A 27,865-nucleotide genomic window follows, 5' to 3' on the forward strand; every position below is an offset into this window, starting at 1 on the left:
AAAGAGGATGACCAAGACTCAGTAAGGAAAGCCAGATCACCAGTAGAGCAGCCTTGACGGAACCCATACTGGCAATCAGATAGAAGGTTGTGAAGTGATAAATGTTTAAGAATCTTCCTGTTGAGGATAGATTAAAAAAACTTTAGATAGGCTGGAAATTAAAGCAATAGGACGGTAGTCTGTGGGATTAGAACGGTTACCCTTTTTAGGAACAGGTTGAATGTAGGCAAACTTCCAGCAGTGGTGCCATCTGGTTGAAATAAAGGAGGGAAAGAAGAAGAAGCAAAGTTATTGGAGATATTTTTGGTTAGATGCCAGAAGTCATGAGGGGAGTTAGATCTTGAAAGGTTTTGACACTTTCTGTTAATGAAGGAGTTTTTGGCTAGTTGGAGAACAGACTTGGCATGGTTCTGGGCAGAAATATAAAGTGCACGAGATTCTGGTGATGGAAGGCTTAAGTACCTTTTGTGGGCCACCTCTCTATCATGTATAGCACAAGAACAAGCTGTGTTAAACCAAGGTTTAGAAGGTTTAGGATGAGAAAAAGAGTGAGGAATGTATGCCTACATGCCAGATATTATCACCTCTGTTATGCGCTCAGCACACAAAGACAGGTCCCTGACACGGAAGCAGTAATCATTCCAAGGAAAATCAGCAAAATACCTCCTCAGGTCCCCCAAACTAGCAGAGGCAAAATGCCAGAGGCACCAATAATCTCTACTTGAAGTCTCTTCTTCAAAGCAATGATGTGAGAAAACTATAACAGTCAAAGACTATTCTTTGCTATTTTTTGGATATGCCATTCCATCTAGGCATTATCCATAACTTGAAGGACATGAGTCAAAAGTAAACAACTGGTTAATAATACTGATTTTGATAAACTTTCAAGAAAACATGATGATTGCAAATTTTACTACCAATACAATGTCAGCAGCATCATCTTTTCCTCACTGAAACACAGGTGTCTGAGACAACTGACAGTAACCCCTTTTCTGTTTCCTCCTACTTTCTCCATCCTCATTTTCAATTCAAAGCTGGATGTTGTGTTTATGTGCGCAATGACTTAACCTGCTCTTGTGCCCACCCTCTTGAATCTTCCGAGTTTTCTACCATCACATTACAACTACAGAAAACCTCACAAACTAAAATGATCTGTGCTGTATACCTCTCACCAAACTCCTCTGACTACTTAACTTCCAAAATGGAGCACATTCTGACTCTCTTCCCTTTTGCAGAGATCTCCATTCTAGGAGTCTTCAATGTCCACCACTAATTTTGGCTCCCTTCACTGACCATCCTGGTCAGTGAAGGGAGAGGAAAGCTATCTTCAGTGACTTAGAGCAACTGGTGCAACACCCTACTCATATTCCTATGCCCAACATTCTTCACCTTTTTCTAACCTCTAATCCTTCTGCTTATGCTGTTACCCTATCTTCTCCATTGAGCTCCTCCAATCACAATCTCATATCTGTATATTGTCCTATTGTTCCAGTTCATCCTCAGGATCCCACTAAGTGTAGGTGCCTCTAGCATTTTGCCTTTGCTAGTTGGGGGGGACCTGAGGAGGTATTTTGCTGATTTTCCTTGGAATGACTACTGCTTCCGTGTCAGAGACCTGTCTTTGTGTGCTGAGCGCATAACAGAGGTGATAGTGTCTGGCATGGAGGCATACATTCCTCATACTTTTTCTCGACCTAACCCTTACAAACCTTGGTTTAACACAGCCTGTTCTCATGCTATACATGATAGAGATGTCTCCCACAAGAGGTATTTGAGCCTTCCAACACTAGAATCTCATGTGCTTTATATCTCTGCCCGAAATCATGCCAACTGTGTTCTCCAACTAGCCAAAAGCTACTTCATTAATAGCTGTGAAAATCTTTCAAGATCCAACTCCCCTTGTGACTTCTGGCACCTAGCCAAAAAAACATCTCCAATAACTTTGCTTTTTCTTCTTTCCCTCCTTTATTCCAACCTGATGGCACCACTGCTTTCACACCTATCTCTAAAGCTGAACTCTTTGCTCAAAACTCTGCTAAAAACTCTACCTTGGACAATTCAGGGATTGTTCCTCCCTCTCCTCCACTCTCTGACTGCTTCATGCTACGTATTAAAATTCTTTGCAATGATGTTTCCCATGCCCTCGCTGGTCTTAACCCTTGGAAGGCTTATGGACCTGATGGGGTCTCTCTTACTCGTATTGTTGTCTGAAACTGTGCCTCCGTGTTTGCACTTTGCCTAGTCAAACTTTCTCAACTCTGTCTGTCAACATCTACCTTTCCTTCTTGCTGGAAGTTTGCCTACATTGAGCCTGTTCCTAAAAAGGGTGACTGTTCAAATCTCTCAAACTACCATCCTATTGCTTTAATTTCCTGCTTATATAAACTTTTTGAATCTATCCAGGAAGATTCTTAAACATTTATCACTTCACAACCTTCTATCTGATCGCCTTTATGGGTCCCATCAAGGCTGCTCTACTGGTGATCTGTCTTTCCTTACTGAGCCTTGGTCATACTCTTTTAGAGATTTTGGTGAAACTTTTGCTGTTGCCTTGAATATATAAAAAGCTTTTGATAAAATCTGACACAAAGCTTTGATTTCCAAACTACCCTCCAATGGTTTCTATCCTTCTCTCTGTAACTTCATATCAAGTTTCCTTTCTGACTATTCTATTCCTGCTGTAGTAGATGGTCACTGTTCTTCTAAATCTATTAACAGTTCTGTTCTGTCACCCACTCTTCCTATTATTCATCACTGATATTCTAAACCAAACTTCTTGTCCTATCCACTCCTTTGCTGATGATACCACCCTGCACTTTTCTACGTCTTTTCATAGACGTCCAGTCCTTCAGGAAATAAACAGTTCATGCAGGGAAGCCACAGAATGCCTGACTTCTCCAAAAAATTTCTGACTGGGGCAGAGCAAACTTATTATTGTTCAATTCATCAAAACTCAATTCCTCTATCTATCAACTTGACACAACTTTCTGGACATAGATCATATGGGCATTAGGGTTATTTCAAAGCAGCTTTTAAATAGTTATGTAACAGGTCACAACATACATACTGTAATTCTCTCTCAAATTCAAAATAAAAAAGTAAAGGAGTACCACAAGAATCTATTTGGGTTTCTTCTTTTCTTAATATATATTAATGATATTACTACATCAAGTTCAGAATTTAAATTTACTATTTTTTTTTTTATGAGCACTGGCCAAGGGCAATAAAATTATGATAAAAAAAAATAAATAAATGAAAAGGCCCACTGAAATGCCAGTCCCCAAAAAGTCAAAAGTGGTCATCAAAAATTAAAGGATAAGTGTCTTGAAACCTCCCTCTTGAAGGAGTTCAAGTCATAGGAAGGTGGAAATACAGAAGCAGGCAGGGAGTTCCAGAGTTTACCAGAGAAAGGGATGAATGACTGAGAATACTAAACTTCCAAAGTGGAGCACATTCTCTTTCCTTTTGCAGAGATCTCCATTCTAGGAGACTTCAATGTTCACCGCCAGCTTTGGCTTTCCTCTCCCTTCTCTGACCATCCTGGTGGACTAGGCTTCAACTTTGCTATCCTCCACGACCAAGAGCAATTAGCGCAACACCCTACTCATATTCCTGACCGTCTTGGAGATACGCCCAACATTCTTGATCTTTTCCTGACCTCTAATCCTTCTGCTCATGCTGTAACCCTCTCTTCTCAGTTGGGCTCCTCCGATCGCAATCTCATATCTGTAACTTGCCCTATCATTCCAATCTCTCCTCAGGATCCCCCTAAGCAAAGCTCTGTCTGTCAACATCTACCTTTTCTTCTTGCTGGAATTTGCCTACATTCAGCCCATTCCTAAAAAGGGTGACCATTCTAATCCCTCAAAGTACTATCCTATTCCTTTAATTTCCTGCCTATCTAAAGTTTTTGAATCTATCCTCAACAGGAAGATTCTTAAACATCTATCACTTCACAACCTTCTATCTGATTGACAGTATGGGTTCCATCAAGACTGCTCTACTGATGATGATCTCGCTTTCCTTACTGAGTCTTGATCATCCTCTTTTAGAGATTTTGGTGAAACTTTTGCTGTTGCTTTGAATATATAAAAAGCTTTTGATAAAGTCTGACACAAAGCTTTGATTTCCAAACTACCCTCCTATGGTTTCTATCCTTCTCTCTGTAACTTCATCTCAAGTTTCCTTTCTGACTATTCTACTGGTGCTGTGGTAGACAGTCACTGTTCTTCTCCTAAATCTATTAACAGTGGTGTTCCTTAGGGTTCTGTCCTATCACTCTTAGTATTCATCAATAACCTTCTAAACCAAACTTCTTGTCCTATCCACTCCTACGCTGATGATACCACCCTGCACTTTTCCACATCTTTTCATTGACATCCAACATTTCAGAGAGTAAACACTTCACACAGGAAAGCCACAGAATGCTTGACTTCTTATCTTTCTAAAATTTCTGATTGGGGTAAACCAAACTTGGTATTGTTCAGTGCCTCAAAAACTCAATTCCTCCATCTATCAACTCGACACAACCTTCCAGACAACTATCCCCTCTTCTTCAATGACACTCAACTGTCCCCCTCTTCTACACTGAACATCCTCAGTCTGTCCTTTACTTATAATCTAAACTGGAAACTTTACATCTCATCTCTAGCTAAAACAGCTTCTATGAAGTTAAGTGTTCTGAGACATCTCTGCTAACTTTTCTCACCCCCCCCAGCTGCTAACTCTGTACAAGGGCCTCATCCATCCATGTATGGAGTATGCTTCACATGTCTAGGGGGATTCCACTCATACCACTCTTCTAGACAGGGTGGAATCAAAAGCTTTTCGTCTCATCAACTCCTCTCCTCTAACTGTCTTCGGCCTCTCTCTCATCACCGCAATGTTGCATCCCTAGCTATCTTCTACTGCTATTTTCATGCTAACTGCTCTTCTGATCTTGCTAACTGCATGCCTCCCCTCTTCACATGGCCTCGCTGCACAAGACTTTCTTCTTTCTCTCACCTCTATTCTGTTCACCTCTCTAATGCAAGAGTTAACCAGTATTCTCAATCATTCATCCCTTTCTCTGGTAAACTCTGGAACTCCCTGCCAGCTTCTGTATTTCCACCTTCCTATGACTTGAATTCCTTCAAGATTGAGGTTTCAAGACACTTACCCTTCAATTTTTGACTACCGCTTTGGACCCTTTTATGGGACTGACATCTCAGTGGGCCTTTTTTTTTCCTGAATTTTTGTTGCCCTTGGCCAGTGTCTCTTACATAGGAAAAAAATAAATAAATAAAAATAAATAAATTGTTGAGGCATCTGATTTACCGCTAAAGTCTTTAAGAAGTATTCCTTCCCCTTATATTTATAAGACAGACATTATGTCATATTCCTGACTTATTTGCTCTCTCTGAATCCCTGTAGTTTTGGGTTTTCTTTTGCCAGATATTTTATGTTTTATTAATGACAAAGAGGACTGAAGTACAAAAGTTTTCTGTGAACACTGGTCCAAGACAGCTTCTAATTTTATTATTTTATCTCCTTTTCCTAATATAGGTAGCATTAGGATAAGTAAAATGGTCCTCTCCTTGGGAGCTGTCATCATGTTATTATCTTCCTTGCCTTGATTTGTTTTTTTGTTTATTTGTTTTACATTTTAGACAAAAGGCATGACAGTGTTTTCTCACAGAATTTACATTTGTTGATGGTGGGATTAATGCAGCCTTTGTCACTATGTCCTGGGTCCAAGCACCCATTACACAGTTTAAATTGTTGGGCCCTTTTTAGCTTTAGGTTAGCACTTGTATATTTACAGCATTTGAATCATGAATGATTTTGTCCTCGGCATAGCTTACACTGGATTTACTTTTTCTTCCCTTTCTTGCCCAATGCTAAACCTGTCTACAGTATAATATTCAATTTCTTTCTCAGCCATCGATGAACTACTCTATGATATCTCATTTCTCAAGCAATTTAAAACCTCCCATACATTTAGTACTTATTCCTTTAACTCTCCTTTTATATTTTCCCTTATGGGAGACGACAAGCAATTTAGGAGGAAGATGGAGCACATTTTAGCTTTACTAATATCATGAACATTTAGGGATTTGTAGAGACTTTCAGATTTGGCAATAAATTGCTTGAGACTGATAATGTTGTGGTTAGGCTTCTGCAAACTGGCTAGCTTGGTCACTAAGGTATAACTAATTCTATCTTTCCTGCCATAAGTATCTTTGAGTAGTTAAATGGTGGGTTCATAATTGGATGCCTCAAGTTTAAACAATGATATTAATTGTGCTATCTCCCTCTCTAATTGGTAGGTAACTTTTTGAATACATGTTTGATCTTTGTTTTGGTGAATGGAACCTTCATACATGTTCCAAAACTCTAACCACCTGGCCAGGTTGTCATATATCTCACAAATAAAATGTATCTCATAATAAAATATTCATAATAAAATGCTTATTGTTCAAGTTTCAATACAACAAACAAGCTGACGTTATGTAAGAACAAAAAATAAATAAAATAAAATAAATAAATAAACAAATAAATAAACTTTTTATATATTTTACCTACATATAAACTACTTCCTGAGATGCACAGGAAGTGTTCCAGGAATCAGTGTGTGAAAGGAGCCATGCTGTATATACAATTTGTGAACTTAGGATCTGGGAGACACCTATGATTTCAACACAGATTTGTGACTTAACAATATGAAGGTACTGTCTAAAACTTTTAGACATACACTATAGTAAGTATACTATATCATCATGTCAGTGTTCAATAGCAAAATAAGAAGGAATCATTGTAAACATTAACCTTAAACTTAAATTGATAACAATGCCCATCACCATTAAATCATTATCTTACTGGAAATATATTTCTGATAGCTAAAATAGGACATTATGAGGGATACAAAAATGCTACAAAAACACTGAAACATATGAGGAATATGGAACAATCTGTTAATGGCACACCAGCAGTATGTTATGATAATTAGTTGTTTAGTGGTGCTGGCAAGAGTTGGTGAGTGAGCATCAGCTTGTGTTGGTGGCATGGATGTTTGTGGATCCTGGAAGGGAGTGGGTGAGTGTCACGGAAGCCCATAGGACAAGAAGGGAAGTGGCATTTGTTACTGAAAGTTTTGACCATTACTCAGAGTGGATCCTGGAAGGGAGTGGATGAGTGTCATGGAAGCTTGCAGGACAAGAAGGGAGGTGGCATTTGTTACTGATGATTATGACCATTACTCACTGAATGATTTTAATAGTAATCTGGTTCATTATACACTTTGTATATTACATGAGTTGTATGCTGTTGTGAACATCACTGTATCTTGATAATTTTAGTCAATTTTAACATTAATACATTTGTGATCTACCATCATTTATCAGTCAGATAATCAAGAAACCAAGCAAGTATATATTGAATAAAATAAGTGAGTTGCATTATCATATTTTGGTGACCTAACTGCCTATAAAGTATCCAGAATTGTATGTAGTGCATTATCATATTTTGAAGACCTGTCTATAGTGTCCAAAATTGCTTTAGGAATACTTATCACTTATTAATATACATAGAAAGCAATAGAAAATACCCCTGAACATAATACATTTTGATTTTTTAATAAGAGATATGTATTCCTAAAGCATACTTCACAATTTTGTAGTATTGACAGGTAGGGTGCTAGAGTATGATAATGCAAGTCTTAGTCCCCATGACCATCACTATAACAAAATACTTTAATGAACATCAATCATGTCATAACTATGAGACAAAGCGAGACTCTCACCTGCCACCACAATATATAAATAAATAGATTAAATAGTCAAGGCTTATTCCAAGTTCATAATTTGAATTTCTCACATGACCCACAATTCTTTTTTTTTCTGTTTGAAAGTGTATATATAATGGGACTGGCATGTCAATGTGTCTGGGCTACTCCTCCATATCCCTCACCTTGCATAACTCAGGGTAATGAATGGCATGTCATTGTCTTTGCTATTCTCCCACATCCCTCACCTTGCATAGCTCAAGGTAATGAAGATAAAACCAGAAAAACAAACCAGGTGAATAATCTGGTGCGAAACAAGAACAAAGCGAGGCTCTTCAATACAGCATTTTTTTTTTTTTTTATTAAAGCCCGGACTTGTTATATAATGTACTGCAGGGTTAGTGTCCCAGTTATGAATCACATTAGCTTTATTTAGTTAAAATACTTTTTTTAATTATATAACTTTGATATTTTTAAAAGGTTTTGTCACACAAAGCAACCAAAACAAGGAAAAAAATAAATAAATGTTGCTTCTTCACAACAGGACTGTACCAATGTAGTCACAATCTCCAGGTTAGGTTGTGTTAGGTTATTGACTTAAAGGGATCAGTGAGGGACGCTGCCCCACAAATTAAGTCTGGTTAGGTTAGGTGGGTTGAGCTCTGGAGGGCAGTGGTGGGAGGATGGATGGGAGCCCTTGGGGTCAGAACAGTCTCCGAATGAAGCTGCCCTTTTATCATTACAAAAATATATATTATTTTTTAAATACACTGATGACAACCTAAACACTGAGAAATAAGAGATGAGTGTTAGTTAGTTGGTGTATAAAACAACTCAAATCTTTTGCTCAGGTTCTTATTGTTACCTTTATTATTGTAACTTCATACACAATACTGTTAACTTGGCATAACCTCCTGCAATTGAAAACGTTATTATTCACACTATTACCTCTCCCTTGTAGCTACAGTACTTATATAACTGATGAGTCTGATATAAAACGTTTAATTTTGCTGAATCATTTACGCGAGCTCCAATTTTGTTTATCTCCCAAGAAGCACCGGCGAGTATCCCCCGGGTAGTATACACTGCCCGGCTCTGCATTACACCACCATCCCAGTCAGGACAAACCACATGTTCCACATAAGGCGCCATGCAATATATGTATAAATCTACTTGTAATATGAAATGTTACTCTATAATATGAAATGTTACTCGATAAAACCAAGGAACAAGTGACGCGCTTCCCACCCTGCTAAGGACGTAGTATCCCATGGCCACACATGGCAATGTCAAGCACACATTACTGAGACAATGACGTTCACTGGTTATGAGAATTTGGTATAACTGAGGGATAGAAATATACTGATACAGTGGACATTACCTGCACATCCATTCCTGTTAGTCACACACAGACAAACTACCTGCTCTACACTACGGCTTGCCCCGCACTACCCTGTATAGTTGCCAACTCGTCGTAGACTGCCGAGTGCAGTGTCTAGACTGCCAAAAAAAACCGCCCAAAGCACACGCAGCGAACCGCCAATGCCGCCCAAGAAGTTCTTTCCATCCAAATATGTATTGTGCCTGCTCCTTTTTTTTTTTCCTAAAACAAATAAATAAAATAATAATAGGAATTATAAAAATAAGTAATAAAGATAAAATAAACTACATTCTAGAAGAAACGTAACTTTTAACCTGGGAAAAGGCCTCGGAAACAGACATTTTCCGAGGCATTCCTTTCGAGCAGATCTGCCACGGGGCCAGATCCACGAAACGGTTGCTACTTAACAAATTGTGATCAGCGCCCATTATCAACCTCCAGCCCCCAAATGGTATCCACGGGGCCTTATTCACAAAACTTGACAGGCTAGCGACAGGCGAGTGTCGTTAATAGCGACATTTGTCGCTAAACGGTATCCACAAACACATCGAGTGCCAATATCTATGATCTTTTCCTGTCGCTAATATCTACACCACCTGAGGTGTAGTAAAGGCATCGCTATCTTATATAAATATCTATGAGCACAAAATAGCCTTTTTATTAATTGTTTACAAGCTTTACCACCAAGAAAGCATGATTTTGTGATGCTCAAAGTGAAATTTTGCATGGAACACTGAAAATAAAGCAGGAAAAGGATTGGGCAAATTCGTCCTTCATGTGCGTGCTCGCCATTCCGCCTCACAGCAGCAAGCGTGTGGTTGCTCTCAGTTGATTTAAGTGTTGTTTTCGCTGCTCCTCTTGTCTGTATATGATGGAAATTATCTTATCATACTTACATGATCGTGCCTTGAGGAGAGAAAGGCTCTTTCGGGATCGCCTTGACCCCTTGGCATTGAGTGATAATGAACTCGTGCTCAAATATCGATTCCCTCGGCAGGAGCAAACCCTCTTGTTTGAGGAGATGCAACCTCAGCTGGAGAGGATAACAAGGCGTAGCCAGGCATTACCAACTCGCATCCAGGTTTTGCTGGCCCTGAGATTGTTTGCCAGTGGGCCCTTCCAAAACGTCATGGAGACATTGCAGGTAAGATGATATTGGTGTTGCATGCTTCAGCAAAGGGGCTGGCTGCTTTAGTAATTGTCAGGGAGCCATTTCCCTGTCCTTATTACAGGTGAATTTTCTTACACTCTTCGCATGTACCTTTAGATACACATAAAACGTAACTTTAAGGGGAGGAAGAAGTGCCCCTGCCCTTCAGGGCATCCAGGGGTGGGCCAGAAGTTACCAGAGGGTAGGTTAGGTTAGTCACCCTACACTTATATGAAACATTGCCCAACCTAAAGTAACCACTGAGGCTAGACCCACCTTTAAGGACACTAATGTAAGTTAGCATTACCTCTGGAGTACACCTGAAGAATGGGGGCACTTATTCCCCACCTTTTAATATATGTTTTAGGTTTATCAAGAGGTATATGTGAAAGAATGGAAGAGAATAGACATGTAAGGCCAGAAGAGAACTCTAGATAATTATCACTTTTTTTTTTATTCATGTGCACACATATTTAGAGACTTGTTAGGTTTATTTCTGACATGTTTCTAACACTGTCCTGAGAACTTGATTTTTTTTTTTTTTTTTTTATGTAGGAAGGACACTGGCCAAGGGTAACAAAAATCTAATAAAAAAAAAATGCCTACTGAAATGCCATTCCCATAAAAGGGTCAAAGCAGTGGTCAAAAATTGATGAATAAGTGTCTTGAAACCTTCCTATTGAAGGAATTCAAGTCATAGGAAGGTGGAAATACAGAAGCAGGCAGGGAGTTCCAGAGTTTACCAGAGAAAGGGATGAATGATTGAGAATACTGGTTAACTCTTGCGTTAGAGAGGTGGACAGAATAGGGGTGAGAGAAAGAAGAAAGTCTTGTGCAGTGAGGCCGCGGAAGGAGGGGAGGCATGCAGTTAGCAAGATCAGAAGAGCAGTTAGCATGAAAATAGCAGTAGAAGACAGCTAGATATGCAACATTGCGGCGGTGAGAGACAGGCTGAAGACAGTCAGTTAGAGGAGAGGAGTTGATGAGATGAAAAGCTTTTGATTCCACCCTGTCTAGAAGAGCAGTATGAGTGGAACCCTCCCAGACATGTGAAGCATATTCCATACATGGACGGATAAGGCCCTTGTACAGAGTTAGCAGCTGGGGGGGGTGAGAAAAACTGGCGGAGATGTCTCAGAACGCCTAACTTCATAGAAGCTGTTTTAGCTAGAGATGAGATGTGAAGTTTCCAGTTCAGATTATAAGTAAAGGACAGACCAAGGATGTTCAGTGTAGAAGAGGGGGACAGTTGAGTGTCATTGAAGAAGAGGGGATAGTTGTCTGGAAGGTTGTGTCGGGTTGATAGATGGAGAAATTGAGTTTTTGAGGCATTGAACAATACCAAGTTTGCTCTGCCCCAATCAGAAATTTTAGAAAGATCAGAAGTCAAGCGTTCTGTGGCTTCCCTGCGTGATTTGTTTACCTCCTGAAGGGTTGGACGTCTATGAAAAGACGTAGAAAAGTGCAGGGTGGTGTCATCAGCGTAGGAGTGGATAGGACAAGAAGTTTGGTTTAGAAGATCATTAATGAATAATAAGAAGAGAGTGGGTGACAGGACAGAACCCTGAGGAACACCACTGTTAATAGATTTAGGAGAAGAACAGTGACCGTCTACCACAGCAGCAATAGAACGGTCAGGAAGGAAACTTGAGATGAAGTTACAGAGAGAAGGATAGAAACCGTAGGAGGGTAGTTTGGAAATCAAAGCTTTGTGCCAGACTCTATCAAAAGCTTTTGATATGTCCAAGGCAACAAACAGCAAAAGTTTCATCAAAATCTCTAAAAGAGGATGACCAAGACTCAGTAAGGAAAGCCAGAAGATTACCAGTAGAGCGGCCTTGACGGAACCCATACTTGCGATCAGATAGAAGGTTGTGAAGTGATAGATGTTTAAGAATCTTTCTGTTGAAGATAGATTCAAAAACTTTAGATAGGCAGGAAATTAAAGCAATAGGACGGTAGTTTGAGGGATTAGAACGGTCACCCTTTTTAGGAACAGGTTGAATGTAGGCAAACTTCCAGCAAGAAGGAAAGGTAGATGTTGACAGACAGAGCTGAAAAAGTTTGACTAGGCAAGGTGCAAGCACGGAGGCACAGTTTCGGAGAACAATAGCAGGGACCCCATCAGGTCCATAAGCCTTCCAAGGGTTTAGGCCAGCGAGGGCATGGAAAACATCATTGCGAAGAATTTTAATACTTGGCATGAAGTAGTCAGAGGGTGGAGGAGAGGGAGGAACAAGCCCAGAATCGTCCAAGGTAGAGTTTTTAGCAAAGGTTTGAGCAAAGAGTTCAGCTTTAGAAATAGATGTGATAGCAGTGGTGCCATCTGGTTGAAATAGAGGAGGGAAAGAAGAAGAAGCAAAGTTATTGGAGATATTTTTGGCTAGATGCCAGAAATCACGAGGGGAGTTAGATCTTGAAAGGTTTTGACATTTTCTGTTAATGAAGGAGTTTTTAGCTAGTTGGAGAACAGACTTAGCATGGTTCCGGGCAGAAATATAAAGTGCATGAGATTCTGGTGATGGAAGGCTTAAGTACCTTTAGTGGGCCACCTCTCTTTCATGTATAGCACGAGAACAAGCTGTGTTAAACCAAGGTTTAGAAGGTTTAGGACGAGAAAAAGAGTGAGGAATGTACGCCTCCATGCCAGACACTATCACCTCTGTTATGCGCTCAGCACACAAAGACAGGTCTCTGACACGGAAGCAGTAGTCATTCCAGAGAAAATCAGCAAAATATCTCCTCAGGTCCCCCCAACTAGCAGAGGCAAAACGCCAGAGGCACCTTCACTTAGGGGGATCCTGAGGAGGGATTGGAGCGATAGGACAAGATAAAGATATGAGATTGTGATCGGAGGAGCCCAACGGAGAAGAAAGGGTGACAGCATAAGCAGGATTAGAGGTCAGGAAAAGGTCAAGAATGTTGGGCGTATCTCCAAGACGGTCAGGAATACGAGTAGGGTGTTGCACCAATTGCTCTAGGTCATGGAGGATAGCAAAGTTGTAGGCTAGTTCACCAGGATGGTCAGTGAAGGGAGAGGAAAGCCAAAACTGGTGGTGAACATTGAAGTCTCCAAGAATGGAGATCTCTGCAAAAGGGAAGAGGGTCAGAATGTGCTCCACTTTGGAGGTTAAGTAGTCAAAGAATTTCTTATAGTCAGAGGAGTTAGGTGAGAGGTATACAGCACAGATAAATTTAGTATGAGAGTAACTCTGTAGTCATAGCCAGATGGTGGAAAACTTGGAAGATTCAAGAGCATGGGCACGAGAGCAGGTTAAGTCATTGCGCACATAAACGCAGCATCCAGCTTTGGATCGAAAATGAGGATAGAGAAAGTAGGAGGGAACAGAAAAGGGGCTACTGTCAGTTGCCTCAGACACCTGAGTTTCAGTGAGGAAAAGAAGATGAGGTTTAGAAGAGGAGAGGTGGTGTTCTACAGATTGAAAATTAGATCTTAGACCGCGAATGTTGCAGAAGTTAATGAAGAAAAAGTTGAGGGGGGTGTCAAGACACTTAGGGTTGTCGACAGAAAGGCAGTCCGACCTGGGGACATTTATGGTCCCCTCCCCAGATGGGGACTCCGAGGCTGGTGTAGGAGTCGCCATGATGATTTTGAAATTTTTGAGTGAAGGGTGTGTGTGTTATTAGGTGCTTGTAGTTTTGTGTGGAGGAAGAGAGTTGTCTTTAGAGGGCAGGCTGTGACTTCCCCCTTGTGTTGTGAGACACAAAGGGAAACGTTCAGTGGTCACAGCTGGGTTTAGTGATAAGTTCACAGCACCCCCTGAACAGTGCTTTAGACCTCACTGGGAGTAATCATCATTTCAGTAGGTGTCTACTGCCTCCTCCAGGCAAACTACTACTGGCAAAAAAATTTGACAGCAGATGTAATAATTGTATGGATATGGTTGCAATGATTGAAAGAACAATGGCTAATGTAGAAGGATCATTAAATTCCTGTGACTGATTTTTTTTTGCCTACAGCAGAAGGATATATCTTATTTAAAACAAATCAATAAATAAGATGAAAAGTAATGGCTAATAATCTGCTCTCAGGACCTACACAAGCAAGCATCAGCAGGGTCTTCAAGCGTGTGTGCACTGTGCTGAGTGATAAGTCGGTGCAGGAAATCAATATGCCTCCAACACACCTTGATCAAAGAACTGCACAGCAGTTCTCCTTTGATCAAAAATTTTCCAAGGGTTATCGTGGCCAATGATGGTAAGATTAACAATGTATTTTGTCTTAAATTTAGTGCTATTGTTATAATCTATCACTTCATTGATTTTTCCTTTGAGTGAAAGGTATCTCACAGCTCCAAGTTTCTGTTAAGCATTAATAAAGTTTTCATATTTTATGTATACTGTGTGCATATCCCGTGCAGGGGTGATATATATATATATATACATATATATATATATATATATATATATATATATATATATATATATATATATATATATATATATATATATATATATATATATATTTGTGCACCAATATTTAACGAAAATTAACATCTGTTTTTTATCTACAGTGGTGTCTTGAAAGTCATTGGTGTTTGGGCTAGTTTTGGATTGTCAAAATTCTAAATGTCAAACTCCATGACTATTTCTCTCATACAATGTAAACTTTAAGGGGACATATACCCAGATTTAGGTTGAAAAAGAAGTTATCCATCAATCTACATGAAATTTATTGTGTACACTGATATACTGATTATGTACAAATGTGGAAGTTTCAGAATGGTACTGTAAAAGGAAAAAATGAAAAAAATATATTAGCTAGAAATCATATAAATTTTAATCTAACTTTGACTCACTACTCCTCCTAAGCAAATAAATATATGGTAATTTTAAAAATACCAGTGAATATAGCAACTATTCACAATTGATTCTCAGGGACTACTTTTGCCAAATGTGTTTTTGCTCAAGAAAAAAATATGAAGCAGTAACATTTTCCATGCCATGTTAAAAACATATAGAAATGGGTGTAAAAAATATGAATATTTCTTCTATTAATAATCTGCTCCTGGAGAGTTGAAGAAAACTTAATAAAGAAAACAATGCAAAAAGAATGAAGTAAATTGCATGAATACTAATGGAGGAGTAGGAGTTTAAAGGTGAAAAACTTGCAACTGAGATATTGGCCATTTTCTATCAGTATCCACCAGCAGCATACTCCACCTCTTCTGATCTTCTTATTTCCCACTTTTCTCTTCCATGGGCTGTTCATACCCTTATCCTTCTTTGTCAGGTACTTCAGCATTGATGATAATGATTTAATTCCCATAGAGTCAGCTAAATACTCTCTAGATAGCCAACATTGAAAATGGAGACCGCTGTCGCTGTCACAGAGTCCACCATCCTCTTGGTTGCAGGGCAGTGCTTTGGACATTGTCTCCAAATCCGTGAATGGATGTGCTCATTTCAATTTTGTGTCAGTCCCCTCATACACTTTGGCATCATTTCTTCACTTGTCATCCTGTCATACACTGCCTTCACTTGTTTTACCCGGTCATCAGTCAGGTGGAAAGACACTTTCATTTTTTTTCATATGACACAGGTGTTTCTCCACATGCCAAACTCTTGTTATAGAAACACCAGGAACCTCTGCCTTTTATACATTTTTCATGTGGTGGTTTGTGATCTGTTGACATGCAGTTATATAACACTGACAGTATCTTGTTCCTCATCTCTTCTGCATTTGTACCAACCTTTCTATTCATGCTAACATGAAAATAGTACTCAACATTGTTTATAACTATCAGTTAGCTCATGTTTGCCTCCCATGCCTTTTCCACTCTTTCAACCCATGTAGTGCAGTACTTATGTTCTTTTGAACATTATTTATGCATTCTTCCTTTTTCATCTGTCTGATCAGCATAAGGACCTTGACCACCATTCATTCCACGAACTGCAAGGTAGGTAGAACTGCCCCATCGGTTAAAAAAAAGTTGTGTATAACGTATTACAATCCTTTGATCGTCGGTGGCAAGTGGGGGAGAGGTCCGACAGCAGAGGTGGAGGGAGGTGAGTCAGCTAGGGTTGCCGACTCGACTTTCCTCCTCTTTGATGCTGTTTCTGTGGCAATTGTTGCATGCTTTCTTCTTATAGCTTTGCTCTTCTTTGGTCCTGGTATGTTGACTTTGTTGGGAGCCAGATAGATAGTTGTGGGTGGTAGTGGTGCGAAATAAGCAGAATTGAAAAAGCCACTGCGATTGCGCATCACCCCATCCTACGACAGCCCAAGGTCTATCGGATGTGTATGCCGCCAGCCTAAGGCAGGCCGCAGCCTGAACTGGCAGTTGCCAGATCTCTCCTGAAAATAACAAAAAATCGCAAAAAAAAAAAAAAATCATATAAAAAAAAACATGAGCTGTCATGCAATTTAAATGGCCAGCTGAGGGCATGGCATGTTTACATTTGGCCCTTTAAATGGTCTACAAAATGTTGCATCACCATGAAACTCCTGAAGATTGTCCCCAGAGTATCTGTTTTTCAGTGTACTTAACTCAATTTCGTGTTGTGGTTGACTTTTCATCGAAAAATATTGGTATACCTCCCCTTAAACAAATGGTTAGGTACAGTTAGGTTCCAACCCTTAGACCTCTCAGACCCTCACAAAAGTCAATTTGCAGCTACCACCTCTTGAGGATGAAGAGGTGCCCCATGCTGATACCAACCCTGCTGTGCTGAGGAGGGGTTGACATGCTTCAGGCAGAATTGTGTAGCAGGAACTCATACAAAACTTCTTCCAGCAATGAAGTAAGAAAGTCAAGTATCACTTACCTGTGTCAGTAATCATGTAATGAGTGAAATAATGGTTTTCCATGTATCACTGCATGCTAAATGAAAGAGATCAGTGTAGCATTTCATTTCATCAAATACTGAAATGGCCAGCTAGTATTAGGTATGAATAACACAAATAGATACAGAAAAGTGATGTAGATTTATTTTTGAAATATTATTATCAATTACCAAAGTCTTTGCAAGAAAAAAGAAAAATATATATATCAACTTATGAGTATATCTCAGGGCCTGTAAAGTAAAAAAAAAAAAAATAAATAAATAAATAAATATATTTATAGAAGTGCCCATCTGGTCACCACAAAACACTCTAATCTTATTTTTGTACTTTAAGTGATACAAAGGCATTGTAGATAACACAGTGAAGAAATGTTTTGGTATTATATTGCACTAATATTAACATACTACTCAGGTAAATGATAGAATTGCTACAACTTAAAGCTACAGAAAAGAAAAGTAAGTAAACATTTGTATAAAAATGACCCCCTGGTAATCAATCACACAACAATCTAACCTTTAACTTTGTATTTTAATACTAAGGCATTGTAGATATCAGGCATTGTAGCACTAACATGAATCACAACACAAAGAAGTGACTAAATTATAATATACATATATAAAATTGACCACCAGGCCACCAGAAAAAAACTAACCTCACCAACATTGCAGTTACTTTGTCAGTCATACAATATTGAAATTTAACAGATTATTTATTTATTTATTTATTTTTTCATATTCACTTATAGTTTAATTTTGGCAGTTGGCATTGAACCACAGCATGGCATGAGCCAAAAATTGCTGGAAAGATTGAAAGATTTCTCTCTGCAATTCAACAGATTGCTGATGTGAGGCAGCAGTCTGCTGCAAAGCCTGCACTCCCTGCCTTAGAGCTTCCCCTTGTTCCTGCTGCACCATAACCAGCATGTCCAGGCTGTGCTGCATGTCCCACTGTGTCTACATGGCTTGAAGGAGAAGCTCAAGCTCTGAGCAACGACCTGCAATAGATTTAAGAAAACATGACTTTTACTACAATTTACAAAATAAATGGTATGTCAAATTACATGTCATCTTATCCTGCTGTTCCCTTTTCCTTATTTGCTCCTTGGACCTTTCTAGTATACCCAGGGTGATGGTAAGACACACTTTTGGAATCAGTATTTTAAATACCTGAGAGATGTATTTATAAAAAAATAGGCCAAAGTAGCAAGAACAACAAACTTACCTGGAGTTGTGTGCCTTCTTTGCTGGGCAGCTGGTGGTGGTGATGGCTGGGGAGCTGCAGGTGGACAGGGAAAGGCAGATGGCTGGGGAGTGGCAGCTGACTGGCGAGCTGTAGGTGGCTGGGGAGCGTCAGCTGAATGGGGAGCTGTAGCTGGCTGGGGAGCGCCATTTGACTGCAGAAGTGAAAGCACCTGCAGAGCTGCAGGTGGCTGCCTATCATCTGAATCCTGGGAGCTGAAGTAATATACAAATGATGGTTAAATAAATTGTTTACAAATGTAATGCACAAATGCAAGGCATTTAATTAGCATATTAACTGACCGTAATAAAAATAGACACATGAAAAAGTATGGCACATGTGATAAATGTATGTACAGTTTTCGTAGCTGTGTACCGAAGAAGAAAAATTAAATACATGTAAACAGGGAACAAGTAGCATAGTTATTCACCATTGGGTGACGTCATCTGGAACATAGATGACCTTAAAAGCTGTGTCATCATCAAGGTTGAGGACTTAAGATGATGCCCCTGCAGCACCACTACATCCAGAGGTCCCAGCAACACCAGTAGATGATAGTTGGATAATTCCACCACCATTGCTGGTGGATGGCTTTGGGCCTTGCAGGGGGCCAGACACTCCTGAAAAGAAAGAGAGAGAAAAAAAAAAAACTTACATTATTACAGGGAAAAATAAACTAGTATTTTGCAATGGCTGTTTTTTCAAATTTATGTTTATTACATTATTTTAGTTTACTTACGCAAAGTGACATCCTGGCTTTCTGGCATTGGTAGCCCTACAATTGCTGTAGGAGACAGCATTCATAGGACTACCAGCTCAGTATCAGTGTAGCAGGTTTCGTCTGGAGGTCCCCCACCTGCATGGATATGAAAGTTGCAATTATCAGCCAGTCAGAAACTCCCATGTTAAGCTAAATCCACCTGCTATAATTCTTCGGTATATTTCTGATCATTTTGAAGTTTTTAAGTGCTGCAGTGTTCACTGTTTCAGACATGACTGCCACAGGTAATGTACACACTCTTATTTATAATCCAGTGCATAGCAGATTCTTGGTTATGGTTATCAAATATCTGTGTAAATTTCACAACAGCACCAACATTAAATCACATGTACACAATAGAAAACTACAGTAAAATCCCTCTCATCCGGCATCAACGGGACCGCCGACATGCCGGATACTTGAATATTGCTGGATACTTGAATAGAAGTGAAATTATGTCCACAATCACCATCCTACACTCACGCATCTTACCATAACAAAGATCAGCTGATCTTAATCAGCAGCTGATCTGATCAGCTGCTTAAGTATAAGCACAACACGCTTCCTCTTTTCTACAACTTTAGGCATGATGAAGGCGTCAGGCGATAAACAGGGCACACGCGGGACTGAGTCACTGAGTAAACACAGTGCAGTGGGCCGCGGGTGGCGTGAAGCAGTGCGCTCTGGTGACGAGGAGACAAAGTAGGCCTCGCGTGGGAATTTTAATCGATTTTATGAGTACACTTTGATTTTTTTATTGATTTTTAAGGCTCGGGGAAAAATGTGCCGGATACTTGAAGCTGCCGGATACTCAAATGCCGGATGAGAGGGATTTTACTGTATTGCTATACAACTGGAGGGGTTTTAAGCACTCATGTCATCAATCTAACCTAGCTAATCTACCCTTACCTAACTCACCCTTAAAGATGTAAAACAAATATTTTAAAATAAAATGTTTCCAGCTGTTTAGGTCCCAAAGGGTGAGCAAAATGAAATTTTCTTATCTCCAATCATGCAACAAAGTCATTTGAAAAATTTTGTCATTACTAAAAGCAATGTCCAAAAATTAGTTATCTTAATTCTGCATGCAATGTGATTGGCATGACCAACAAACTCACCAGTGCCTGCAGCATGACGTTCTGCTGCTGCCTTTGTCTTCACTTGACTCCTTAAGTCCCTGTACTTTTTCTCAGTTCTTCCGATGTCCTAGACACTTGGCTGACTGAATTTGCAAGGACAGTTGCCTCCTGCCAAGCTCTGTTCTTTGCGTCTACAGTGATTTTTCCATCCTGCTTTCCCATAATCACCGCAGCCTGCCTCTCCACCTCCCTCACCAAGACTAATGTCTCAGTGTCAGTGAAGCGAGGTCTTCTTTTCTTGGTGGGAGGTTCACTGGCCATAGCTAATGCAGTGAGGACTGGAGACTGGTGATATGTGACTGTGTGGAAGCTTGGTGCTGTATCAAAGTTTGTAAACAATGTCATGTGACTCCCTTAACGATGACACAAAGCTTTCTTATGACTGGCTGCCTTGCATGTGACATCAAGTCAGTGACGTATCATCCCAGCCAGCCAATGAGCACTCTTAGACACATTAGCAACACTCATCCTCCAACCCCTACAAGTCTTTGTGGATACTATTGCTCGGATGTCGCTAAGGTGTTGTGAGAGTGGTCGGTCACAGAGGATCTCATTATTAAAGATGCGCTAGTGACAAGCTTTGTGGATTCGGCCCCGAAAATAGCAAAACTTGGCAGTAAACAAAGAAGTACATGACTTTACTTTTTTCTCCACCCTGGCTATGGGTGTAGCCCCTCTTGGACCCCACTTAAGGACACTGATCTAACCTAGCATTAGCTATCCTAACATTACATAACCTAACTAACCAGGGAGGCTTCACCCCCCCTGGACCTGTTCTCCCCCACATATTTATGTATTAGTAGGTTTGGCTGGTCCATAAGGGCTGGTGAGTTACAAGCCTCCCTGTCTCAGCCTTGCCAGGCAGATGAATGATTCATCCATAGAATTCATTTTATACAAATACGTAATATCATATATTCCATTCAGTATTTTTTTAATTGTTTTTCCTATAATTTTCAAACGCAAAATACTATCAGGTTTGATAAATTAATTACAGGGTAAAACACTTCTTCCAGGATTGGTACAGCGCCAGCTGGGACCAGATCCACGAAACAGTTGCTACTTAACAAACCGCGATCAGTGCCCATTATCAACCTACGGCTACCAAATGGTATCCACAAATGCATAAGAGGTTGCTGTTGCCATGGTAGCAAGGTTGATAAGTTACACCACCTCCCGAGGTGGTGTAAGTTACATCACCTCACATGAAAACTCTTACATGAATATTTATGTGCACAAAACATTTTTTTAATCGTTTATAAGCTTTACCACCAGGAAAGCATGGTTTTGTGATGCATAAAGTGAAATCTTGCATGGAACACAGAAAATAAAGCAGGAAAAGGAAGAGGTTGATTTGCCCCACATGTGCACACTCCCCACTCCACCTCACAGCAAGAAGTGTGTACTGTGATTAAGTATTGTTTTCATTGCTTCTCCTGCATATATTAGATATTTTCTTTGCATACTTCCACGTTCGTGCCTTGAGGTGCGAAAGGCGCTTTCAGGATCGCCTTCATCCCTTGGCATTGAGTGATAATGAACTCATGCTCGAATATTGCTTCCCTTGGCAGGAGCTAATCCTCTTGTTTGAGGAGAAGCAGCCTCAGCTGGAGAGGAGGGCAAGGTGTAGCCACACATTACCAACTCAGAACAAGGTTTTGCTGGCCCTGAGATTGTTTGCCAGTGGGTCCTTCCAAAACATCATTGGAGACACCGTAGGTAAGATGATATTGGTGTTGCATGCTTCAGCACAGGGGTTGGCTGTTTTGGTAATTGTCAGGGAGCCTTTTCCCTGCCCTTATTACTTTTTTTTTTTTTTTATGTAGGAAGGACACTGGCCAAGGGCAACAAAAATCCAATAAAAAAAAATGCCCACTGAAATGCCAGTTCCATAAAAGGGTCAAAGCATTAGTCAAAATTTGATGAATAAGTGTCTTGAAACCTTCCTCTTAAAGGAATTCAAGTCATAGGAAGGTGGAAATGCAGAAGCAGGCAGGGAGTTCCATAGTTTACCAGAGAAAGGGATGAATGATTGAGAATATTGATTAACTCTTGTGTTAGAGAGGTGGACAGAATAGGGTGAGAGAAAGAAGAAAGTCTTGTGCAGCGAGGCCGCGGGAGGAGGGGAGGCATGCAGTTAGCAAGATCAGAAGAGCAGTTAGCATGAAAATAGCGGTAGAAGACAGCTAGAGATACATCATTGCAGCGGTGAGAGAGAGGCTGAAGACAGTCAGTTAGAGGAGAGGAGTTAATGAGACGAAAAGCTTTTGATTCCACCCTGTCTAGAAGAGCAGTGTGAGTGGAATCCCCCCCAGACATGTGGAGCATACTCCATACATGGACAGATAAGGCCCTTGTACAGAGTTAGCAGAGACATCTCAGAACACCAATTACTGGTCTATTCTCTTACATTCTTCCCATATATCTTTAGATACACATAAAACGTAACCTTAAGGTGAGGAAGAAGTGCCCCTGCCCTTCAGGGGATCCAGGGGTGGGCCAGAGGTTACCAGAGGGTAGGTTAGGTTAGTCACCGTACACTTTTAAATGAAACATTACCTAACCTAAAGTAACCACAGGGGCTAGACCCCCCTTTAAGGACACTAATATAAGTTAGCATTAGCTCTGAAACACCCCTGAAGGATGGGAGCACTTCTCCCCCCACCTTATACTATATGTTTTAGGTTTATCAAGAGGTATATGTGAAAGGATGGAAGAGAATAGATGTGTAATAAGGACAGGAGAAGACTCTAAACAATTACTACCATTTTTTTTTTTAGACAAATTGCACAATATCCCATAAATAACTTTTGTAGGTGAATAAACTGATGTTCAACGTGGTGAATAATATCTAAGTGTGGCTGATTTTCAAGGATAAAAGGCACTGAAGTCAACCTACTGTATGCAATGGTTTATAAAGTTGTAATCCAGTGTTAGGAACATGTCAAGATTAGTTCCTATTGTCAAAATATGTGAGTGCATAATTAATAAGGAGAGATGAGGGAGAGGCAGCTCCCAGCATAGTTGATGGTACATTAGGAGTAGTTAGTAACTAAATGTGAGTCCAAGAGTTGCTAATCTTACGAAACCTAATCTTACTAAACCTGCCATCAAGTACCCTTGGACCTGTCCCTTCCTCACCCACCCCATTATTATTCATGTGCACAAATATTTAGAGACTTTTAGGTTTATTTCTGACATGTTTCTAACACTGTCCTGAGGATAATTTAATTTACTATACTGCTGGCAAAAAAAATTTGACAGCAGATGTAATATGCATATAGATACGGTTGCAGTGATTGAAAGAACAGTACATTACATGTAGAAGGATCATTAAATTTCTATGGCTGATTATTTTTTGCCTACAGCAGAAAGATATATCTTATTTAAAATAAATAAATAATTAAAATTAAAATAATGGCTTATAATCTGCTTTCAGGACTTACACAAGCATCAGCAGGGTCTTCGAGTGTGTGTGCACTGTGTTGAGTGATAAGTTGGTGCAGGAAATCAAGATGCCTCCAACACACCTTGATCAAAGGAAAACTGCACAACAATTCTTCAGGATCAAAAATTGATGGGCCATTGATGGTAAGATTAACAATGTATTTTGTCTTAAATTTAGTGCTCTTGTTATAATCTATCACTTCATCGATTTTTTCTTTGAGTGAAAGGTATCTCACAGCCTCAAGTTCCTGTTAAGCTTTAATAAAGTTTTCTTATTTTGTGTATACTGTGTGCATATCCAGTGCAGGGGTGGTAAATATATATATATATATATATATATATATATATATATATATATATATATATATATATATATATATATATATATATATATATATATATATATATATATATATATATATTAATTTAATGATGGATATATGTAGCTACTGTGTAACATGATCATTTAATACTTTCTTTTGTGTTTATAGGCATCCACATTGCCATCAAGGCCCCGAGTGTGGATGAGACCCTCTTCTTTAACTGGAAAAGGTATCACTCCCTGAACACCCAACTTGTTTATGATGCAAATGGAGTAATCCTCACCTACTGCTTCAGATTCCCTGGTATATAGTATTATTGCATTACATGTTTACCCAACCATGTATTTTATTGATTTTCATGTGACTGCACATGGTTACTGGTATTGCATAAGAAAACATAGTGTGATAAGCCTTGACATTACTTAGAAATGAGCCGTTGACATGTGCAAGGTATGATATATTCCTATAAAATGGTGACCGACTCTGTCAAACTTATATAGGATATACTTTTCTGTGTATGTGTCACTATTCATGTATTCCCTTCTAGGTGCTACACATGATGCTTTTGTGTGGAGCAACTGTAATCTGAAGCAGCAGTTTGAGAGAGGGGAATTTGGTGATTTCCTGCTCATTGGTGAGTATCTACATTCAAAGTGCATAACAGTGTATAAATATTTGTGAGCTATGTATTATATATGATGATACCATTCACTGCCAAATCACCCATCATCTCAGTGACTAAAACTAACACTTAGCTCCTCTTGTATGCATTCCTATTGCTTGTAATATTGTTTTTTCTTCACATTCTTATGTTAACTATTGATAATGATAATATTGATAATGATATTGATAATGATATTGATATTGATAATGATAATGAATAATAATATTCATATTTCCATCAGAAGAAAACTTTGGCACATTACCATTTCATGGGTGAAAAGCAGGGAATCTGCATGACTAAATCATAAAAATTCTGAATTGGGATCATAATATTGCAGGTGATAGTGGGTATCCCCTTGAGTCCCATCTCATGGTGCCCTTGAGCAACCCCACCACTGATGCAGAGCACAGATACAACAGGGGCCATGCACAAACTAGGGTCATTGTTGAGCAGACCATTGGGATATTGAAGAGTCATTTCAGGTAATGAAAATAACACCTCTTCCTCTCCAAAACAGTAACATGTAGAGTAAAACCTGTCATTAAAATCATGAAACATTTATAAACAGTTCATTCTTGTTACAGAGTTATGATATACTTTGTAGATACTCCTTCATAAGTAATGATTCCTCTTGTAGTAAGGAATCTCACTTTTCACACGTGCCTGCACTCTTCTGGAGGTTGATGTATGTATGTACTTCTCGCTATTTTTCTGGTAGTTGACAGGACATATCAATATCATGGACATTAGATTTAACCGAGTACAGTCATGAGTGATTTTACACTTGTTGTTAGGGTAATGAGACTTGTCAGAAGTGTACTGACATTTAAAAAAAATAAACATCTGTGTTTTCTTACAAAGGTGTCTTTAAAGTCATTATGGATTGGGCTAGTTTTGGATCACCAAATTGCTAAATGTCAAACTACATGACTATTCCTTTCATATAATATAAACTTTAAACAAATGGAAGGGTTAGGTTCCAACCCCTAGACCTCTCAGGCCCTCACAAAAGTCTTCTTACAGCTACCACCTCTTGAGTATGAAGCAGTGCCCCATGCTGATACCAACCCTGCTGTGCTGCAGAGAGGTCGATGTGCTCCAGGCAGAATTGTACAGGAAAAAATCATACAAAACTTCTTCCAGCAATGAAGTAAGGAAGTTGGGTATCATTTACCTATGTCAGTAATCATGTAATGAGTGAAATGATGGTTTTCCATGTATCACTGCATACTAAATGAAAGAGATCAGTGCAGCATTTAATTTCATCAAATACTTATGCAGCTTGCTAGTATTAGGTATGAATAATGCAAATAGATACAAAAAACTGCTGTAGATTTATTTTAAAAACTTAAATGATTATCAGTTACCAAAGTCTTTGCAAGAAAAAGAAAAAAATATATAACAACATAATAATATAGTTCAGGTCTTGTAAAAAAAATAAATAAATAAATAAACATATTTATAGAAATGCTCCAGAAATGCAGCAGGTCACAACAAAACGCTCTAATCTTATTTTTGTACTTTAAGTAATGCAAAGACATTGTAGGTATTACAGTGAAGAAATACTTTGTTATTATATTGCACTAATATTAACATGCTACTCTAGGTAAATGATAGAATTGCTATAGCTTGGAGCTACAGAAAAGAAATATAACAATATAACTTAATTTCATAACTTAGTCTTATAACTTAATATAACTTATTATAACTTAATAAAGGTAAACTTATGAAAGGTAAACATTAGAATCATATAGATTATTGCTGGCTGTTGTTGGCATTAATGAACTACTCAGCAAGTGTTACCAGCTGCTGCAGTGAATGCAGAATGTTCCTCTGCACTTCAACAGATTGTCAAAGTGCCTGGAACATGTCTTTTACAGCCACCTCCTGCTCCTGCTGCACCATCACCAGCTCGTCCATGCTCAGACGAATCTGCTGTTGGGTTTCCTGTGCTTGAGAGAGAACTTCCAACTCTGTAAGTGGCCACCTGCAATACAGTTTAGAAGCAAACATGACTTTACACCACAAGTTACAAAATAAATGGTATTTTAAGTTACATGTCATGCTATCTTGCTGTGTCCTTTTACCTCATTTGCTTCTTGGACCTTTCTGCTATACTATAACTAGGGTAGTGGTATGACACACTTATGGAACCAGCATTGTAATTGCCTGAGAGATGTATTCCTCAAAAAAATAGGTCAAAGTAGCAAGAACAACAAACTTACCGGCAGGATTTGTACAGTGTTCATTGTACTGGAGGACACAACTGAATACATGTTAACATGTTTTTCACCATTGCATGTCGTCATCTGTAACATGGATGATTTGAACAGAGATGCCCTCATCCAGTACAGATGATACAGCATTGTCAAATCCAGAGGCCCCTGTGGACCCAGCAACACCAGCAGAAGAGGGTTGGATGGCTCCAACACCACTGCTGGTGGAAGGCAGTGGTCCTTCCAGAGGCCCTGACACTTCTGGAAAAACAAAAACAAAGTGCTTTCATTACTGCAGGTAGAGAATAAGCTGGTATTCTTTGAGTGATGTTTTAATGACTAATTTTTCTTTTAATTAGCAGTCAACCTAGTCATGTCTGTGTTTATCACATGGTTTTGCTGAGTTGGTGTGCAAGTGTGCAGATATCTATGTTCAGGAAGATAAGTATTGGACATGATGCTGCTAGCCCCATGGAAGATGATACTGTAACATGATTATTGTTACATTACAGTACTGCACTTAAAGTTAAAAACAGCAGTAATTTACGAAATGTAATTTGACCTTTGGTAGTTTACTTACGCAATGTGGCACCCTCACTTTCAGGCTATGGCAGTCCTGCAAATGCTGTGGGAGACAACATCTGCAGCACGACCAACTCCACAGCAGTGTATGTTGTCTCATCTGGAGGTCCCCCACCTGCATGGATATGAATGTTGCAATTATCAGCCACTTAGAAGTCCACATGTAAAGCTAAATCAACTAGGTGTAAAACATGAATGTATTAAAGCATATTGATGTTATTTAACACTGCAGTGGTCACTGTCTCAGACCTGACTGCCAGAGGTACTGTACATACTCCTGTTTATAATCCATTGCTTAGTTAGTTCTTAGTTATGTTTATTGACTATATAGGTAAATTTTGTAACAACATCAACAATGAAATACAAGTACACAAGAACAAACTTCTTTTATATA

At 39.2% G+C, this 27,865-nt stretch overlaps 3 protein-coding genes across 16 annotated transcripts in view; 1 reads left to right on the forward strand and 2 right to left on the reverse strand.

Moving 5' to 3' along the window:
* Positions 1–9,294, reverse strand: part of LOC135104940 (NADH-cytochrome b5 reductase 3-like) — a 95,044-nt gene extending 85,750 nt beyond the window's left edge. The window contains exon 1 of one of the 3 annotated variants that reach the window (XM_064012742.1): positions 9,144–9,294. In XM_064012742.1, coding sequence (XP_063868812.1) covers positions 9,144–9,155 — 12 coding nt within the window. In that variant the 5' untranslated portion in view covers positions 9,156–9,294. The remainder of the gene's footprint in view (positions 1–9,143) is intronic. The other 2 variants (XM_064012740.1, XM_064012741.1) reach the window with 2 other exon arrangements.
* A 159-nt stretch (positions 9,295–9,453) lies between these two features.
* LOC135104942 (uncharacterized) lies at positions 9,454–27,852 on the forward strand. 12 transcript variants are annotated; one of them, XM_064012748.1, is made up of 15 exons: positions 9,454–9,594; positions 10,141–10,287; positions 14,347–14,512; positions 16,932–17,058; positions 17,937–18,147; positions 18,353–21,637; positions 21,811–21,958; positions 23,679–23,830; positions 24,178–24,312; positions 24,557–24,643; positions 25,011–25,155; positions 25,697–25,823; positions 26,521–26,648; positions 27,023–27,187; positions 27,494–27,852. In XM_064012748.1, the coding sequence occupies exons 11-15, from the start codon at positions 25,043–25,045 to the stop codon at positions 27,636–27,638; spliced, it is 678 nt and encodes a 225-aa protein (XP_063868818.1). In that variant the 5' UTR covers positions 9,454–9,594; positions 10,141–10,287; positions 14,347–14,512; positions 16,932–17,058; positions 17,937–18,147; positions 18,353–21,637; positions 21,811–21,958; positions 23,679–23,830; positions 24,178–24,312; positions 24,557–24,643; positions 25,011–25,042; the 3' UTR covers positions 27,639–27,852. The 12 variants fall into 12 exon arrangements, with proteins under 12 accessions (XP_063868818.1, XP_063868820.1, XP_063868824.1 ...); XM_064012750.1 differs by having other exon boundaries at positions 9,488–9,639; XM_064012754.1 differs by lacking the exon at positions 9,454–9,594 and adding an exon at positions 25,333–25,362 and having other exon boundaries at positions 9,646–10,287.
* LOC135104943 (uncharacterized) lies at positions 17,959–20,353 on the reverse strand. The gene is made up of 5 exons (XM_064012756.1): positions 20,219–20,353; positions 19,080–19,196; positions 18,771–18,960; positions 18,323–18,555; positions 17,959–18,095 (listed from the first exon to the last, which is right to left on the reverse strand). Exons 2-5 carry the CDS (start codon positions 19,089–19,091, stop codon positions 17,985–17,987), a joined length of 546 nt encoding a protein of 181 aa, XP_063868826.1. The 5' UTR covers positions 19,092–19,196; positions 20,219–20,353; the 3' UTR covers positions 17,959–17,984.
* Positions 27,853–27,865: the final 13 nt, after the last annotated feature.

The sequence above is a fragment of the Scylla paramamosain genome, chromosome 11 (genome assembly GCF_035594125.1).
Source record: "Scylla paramamosain isolate STU-SP2022 chromosome 11, ASM3559412v1, whole genome shotgun sequence".
NCBI lineage: Eukaryota > Metazoa > Arthropoda > Malacostraca > Decapoda > Portunidae > Scylla > Scylla paramamosain.

What these genes read in the sequence shown, in the direction of transcription:
- LOC135104942 (XM_064012748.1), top strand. Translation starts at nt 25,043, where the DNA reads ATGGTGCCCTTGAGCAACCCCACCACTGATGCAGAGCACAGATACAAC. An exon ending in GAGAGAGAACTTCCAACTCT is followed by an intron (nt 26,649 to 27,022) that starts GTAAGTGGCCAC and finishes GCCCTCATCCAG; the next exon opens with TACAGATGATACAGCATTGT. An exon ending in AAGTGCTTTCATTACTGCAG is followed by an intron (nt 27,188 to 27,493) that starts GTAGAGAATAAG and finishes CCTCACTTTCAG; the next exon opens with GCTATGGCAGTCCTGCAAAT.
- LOC135104943 (XM_064012756.1), bottom strand. An exon ending in CCAGATGACGTCACCCAATG is followed by an intron (nt 18,556 to 18,770) that starts GTGAATAACTAT and finishes ATATTACTTCAG; the next exon opens with CTCCCAGGATTCAGATGATA. An exon ending in AAGAAGGCACACAACTCCAG is followed by an intron (nt 18,096 to 18,322) that starts GTAAGTTTGTTG and finishes AATCTATTGCAG; the next exon opens with GTCGTTGCTCAGAGCTTGAG.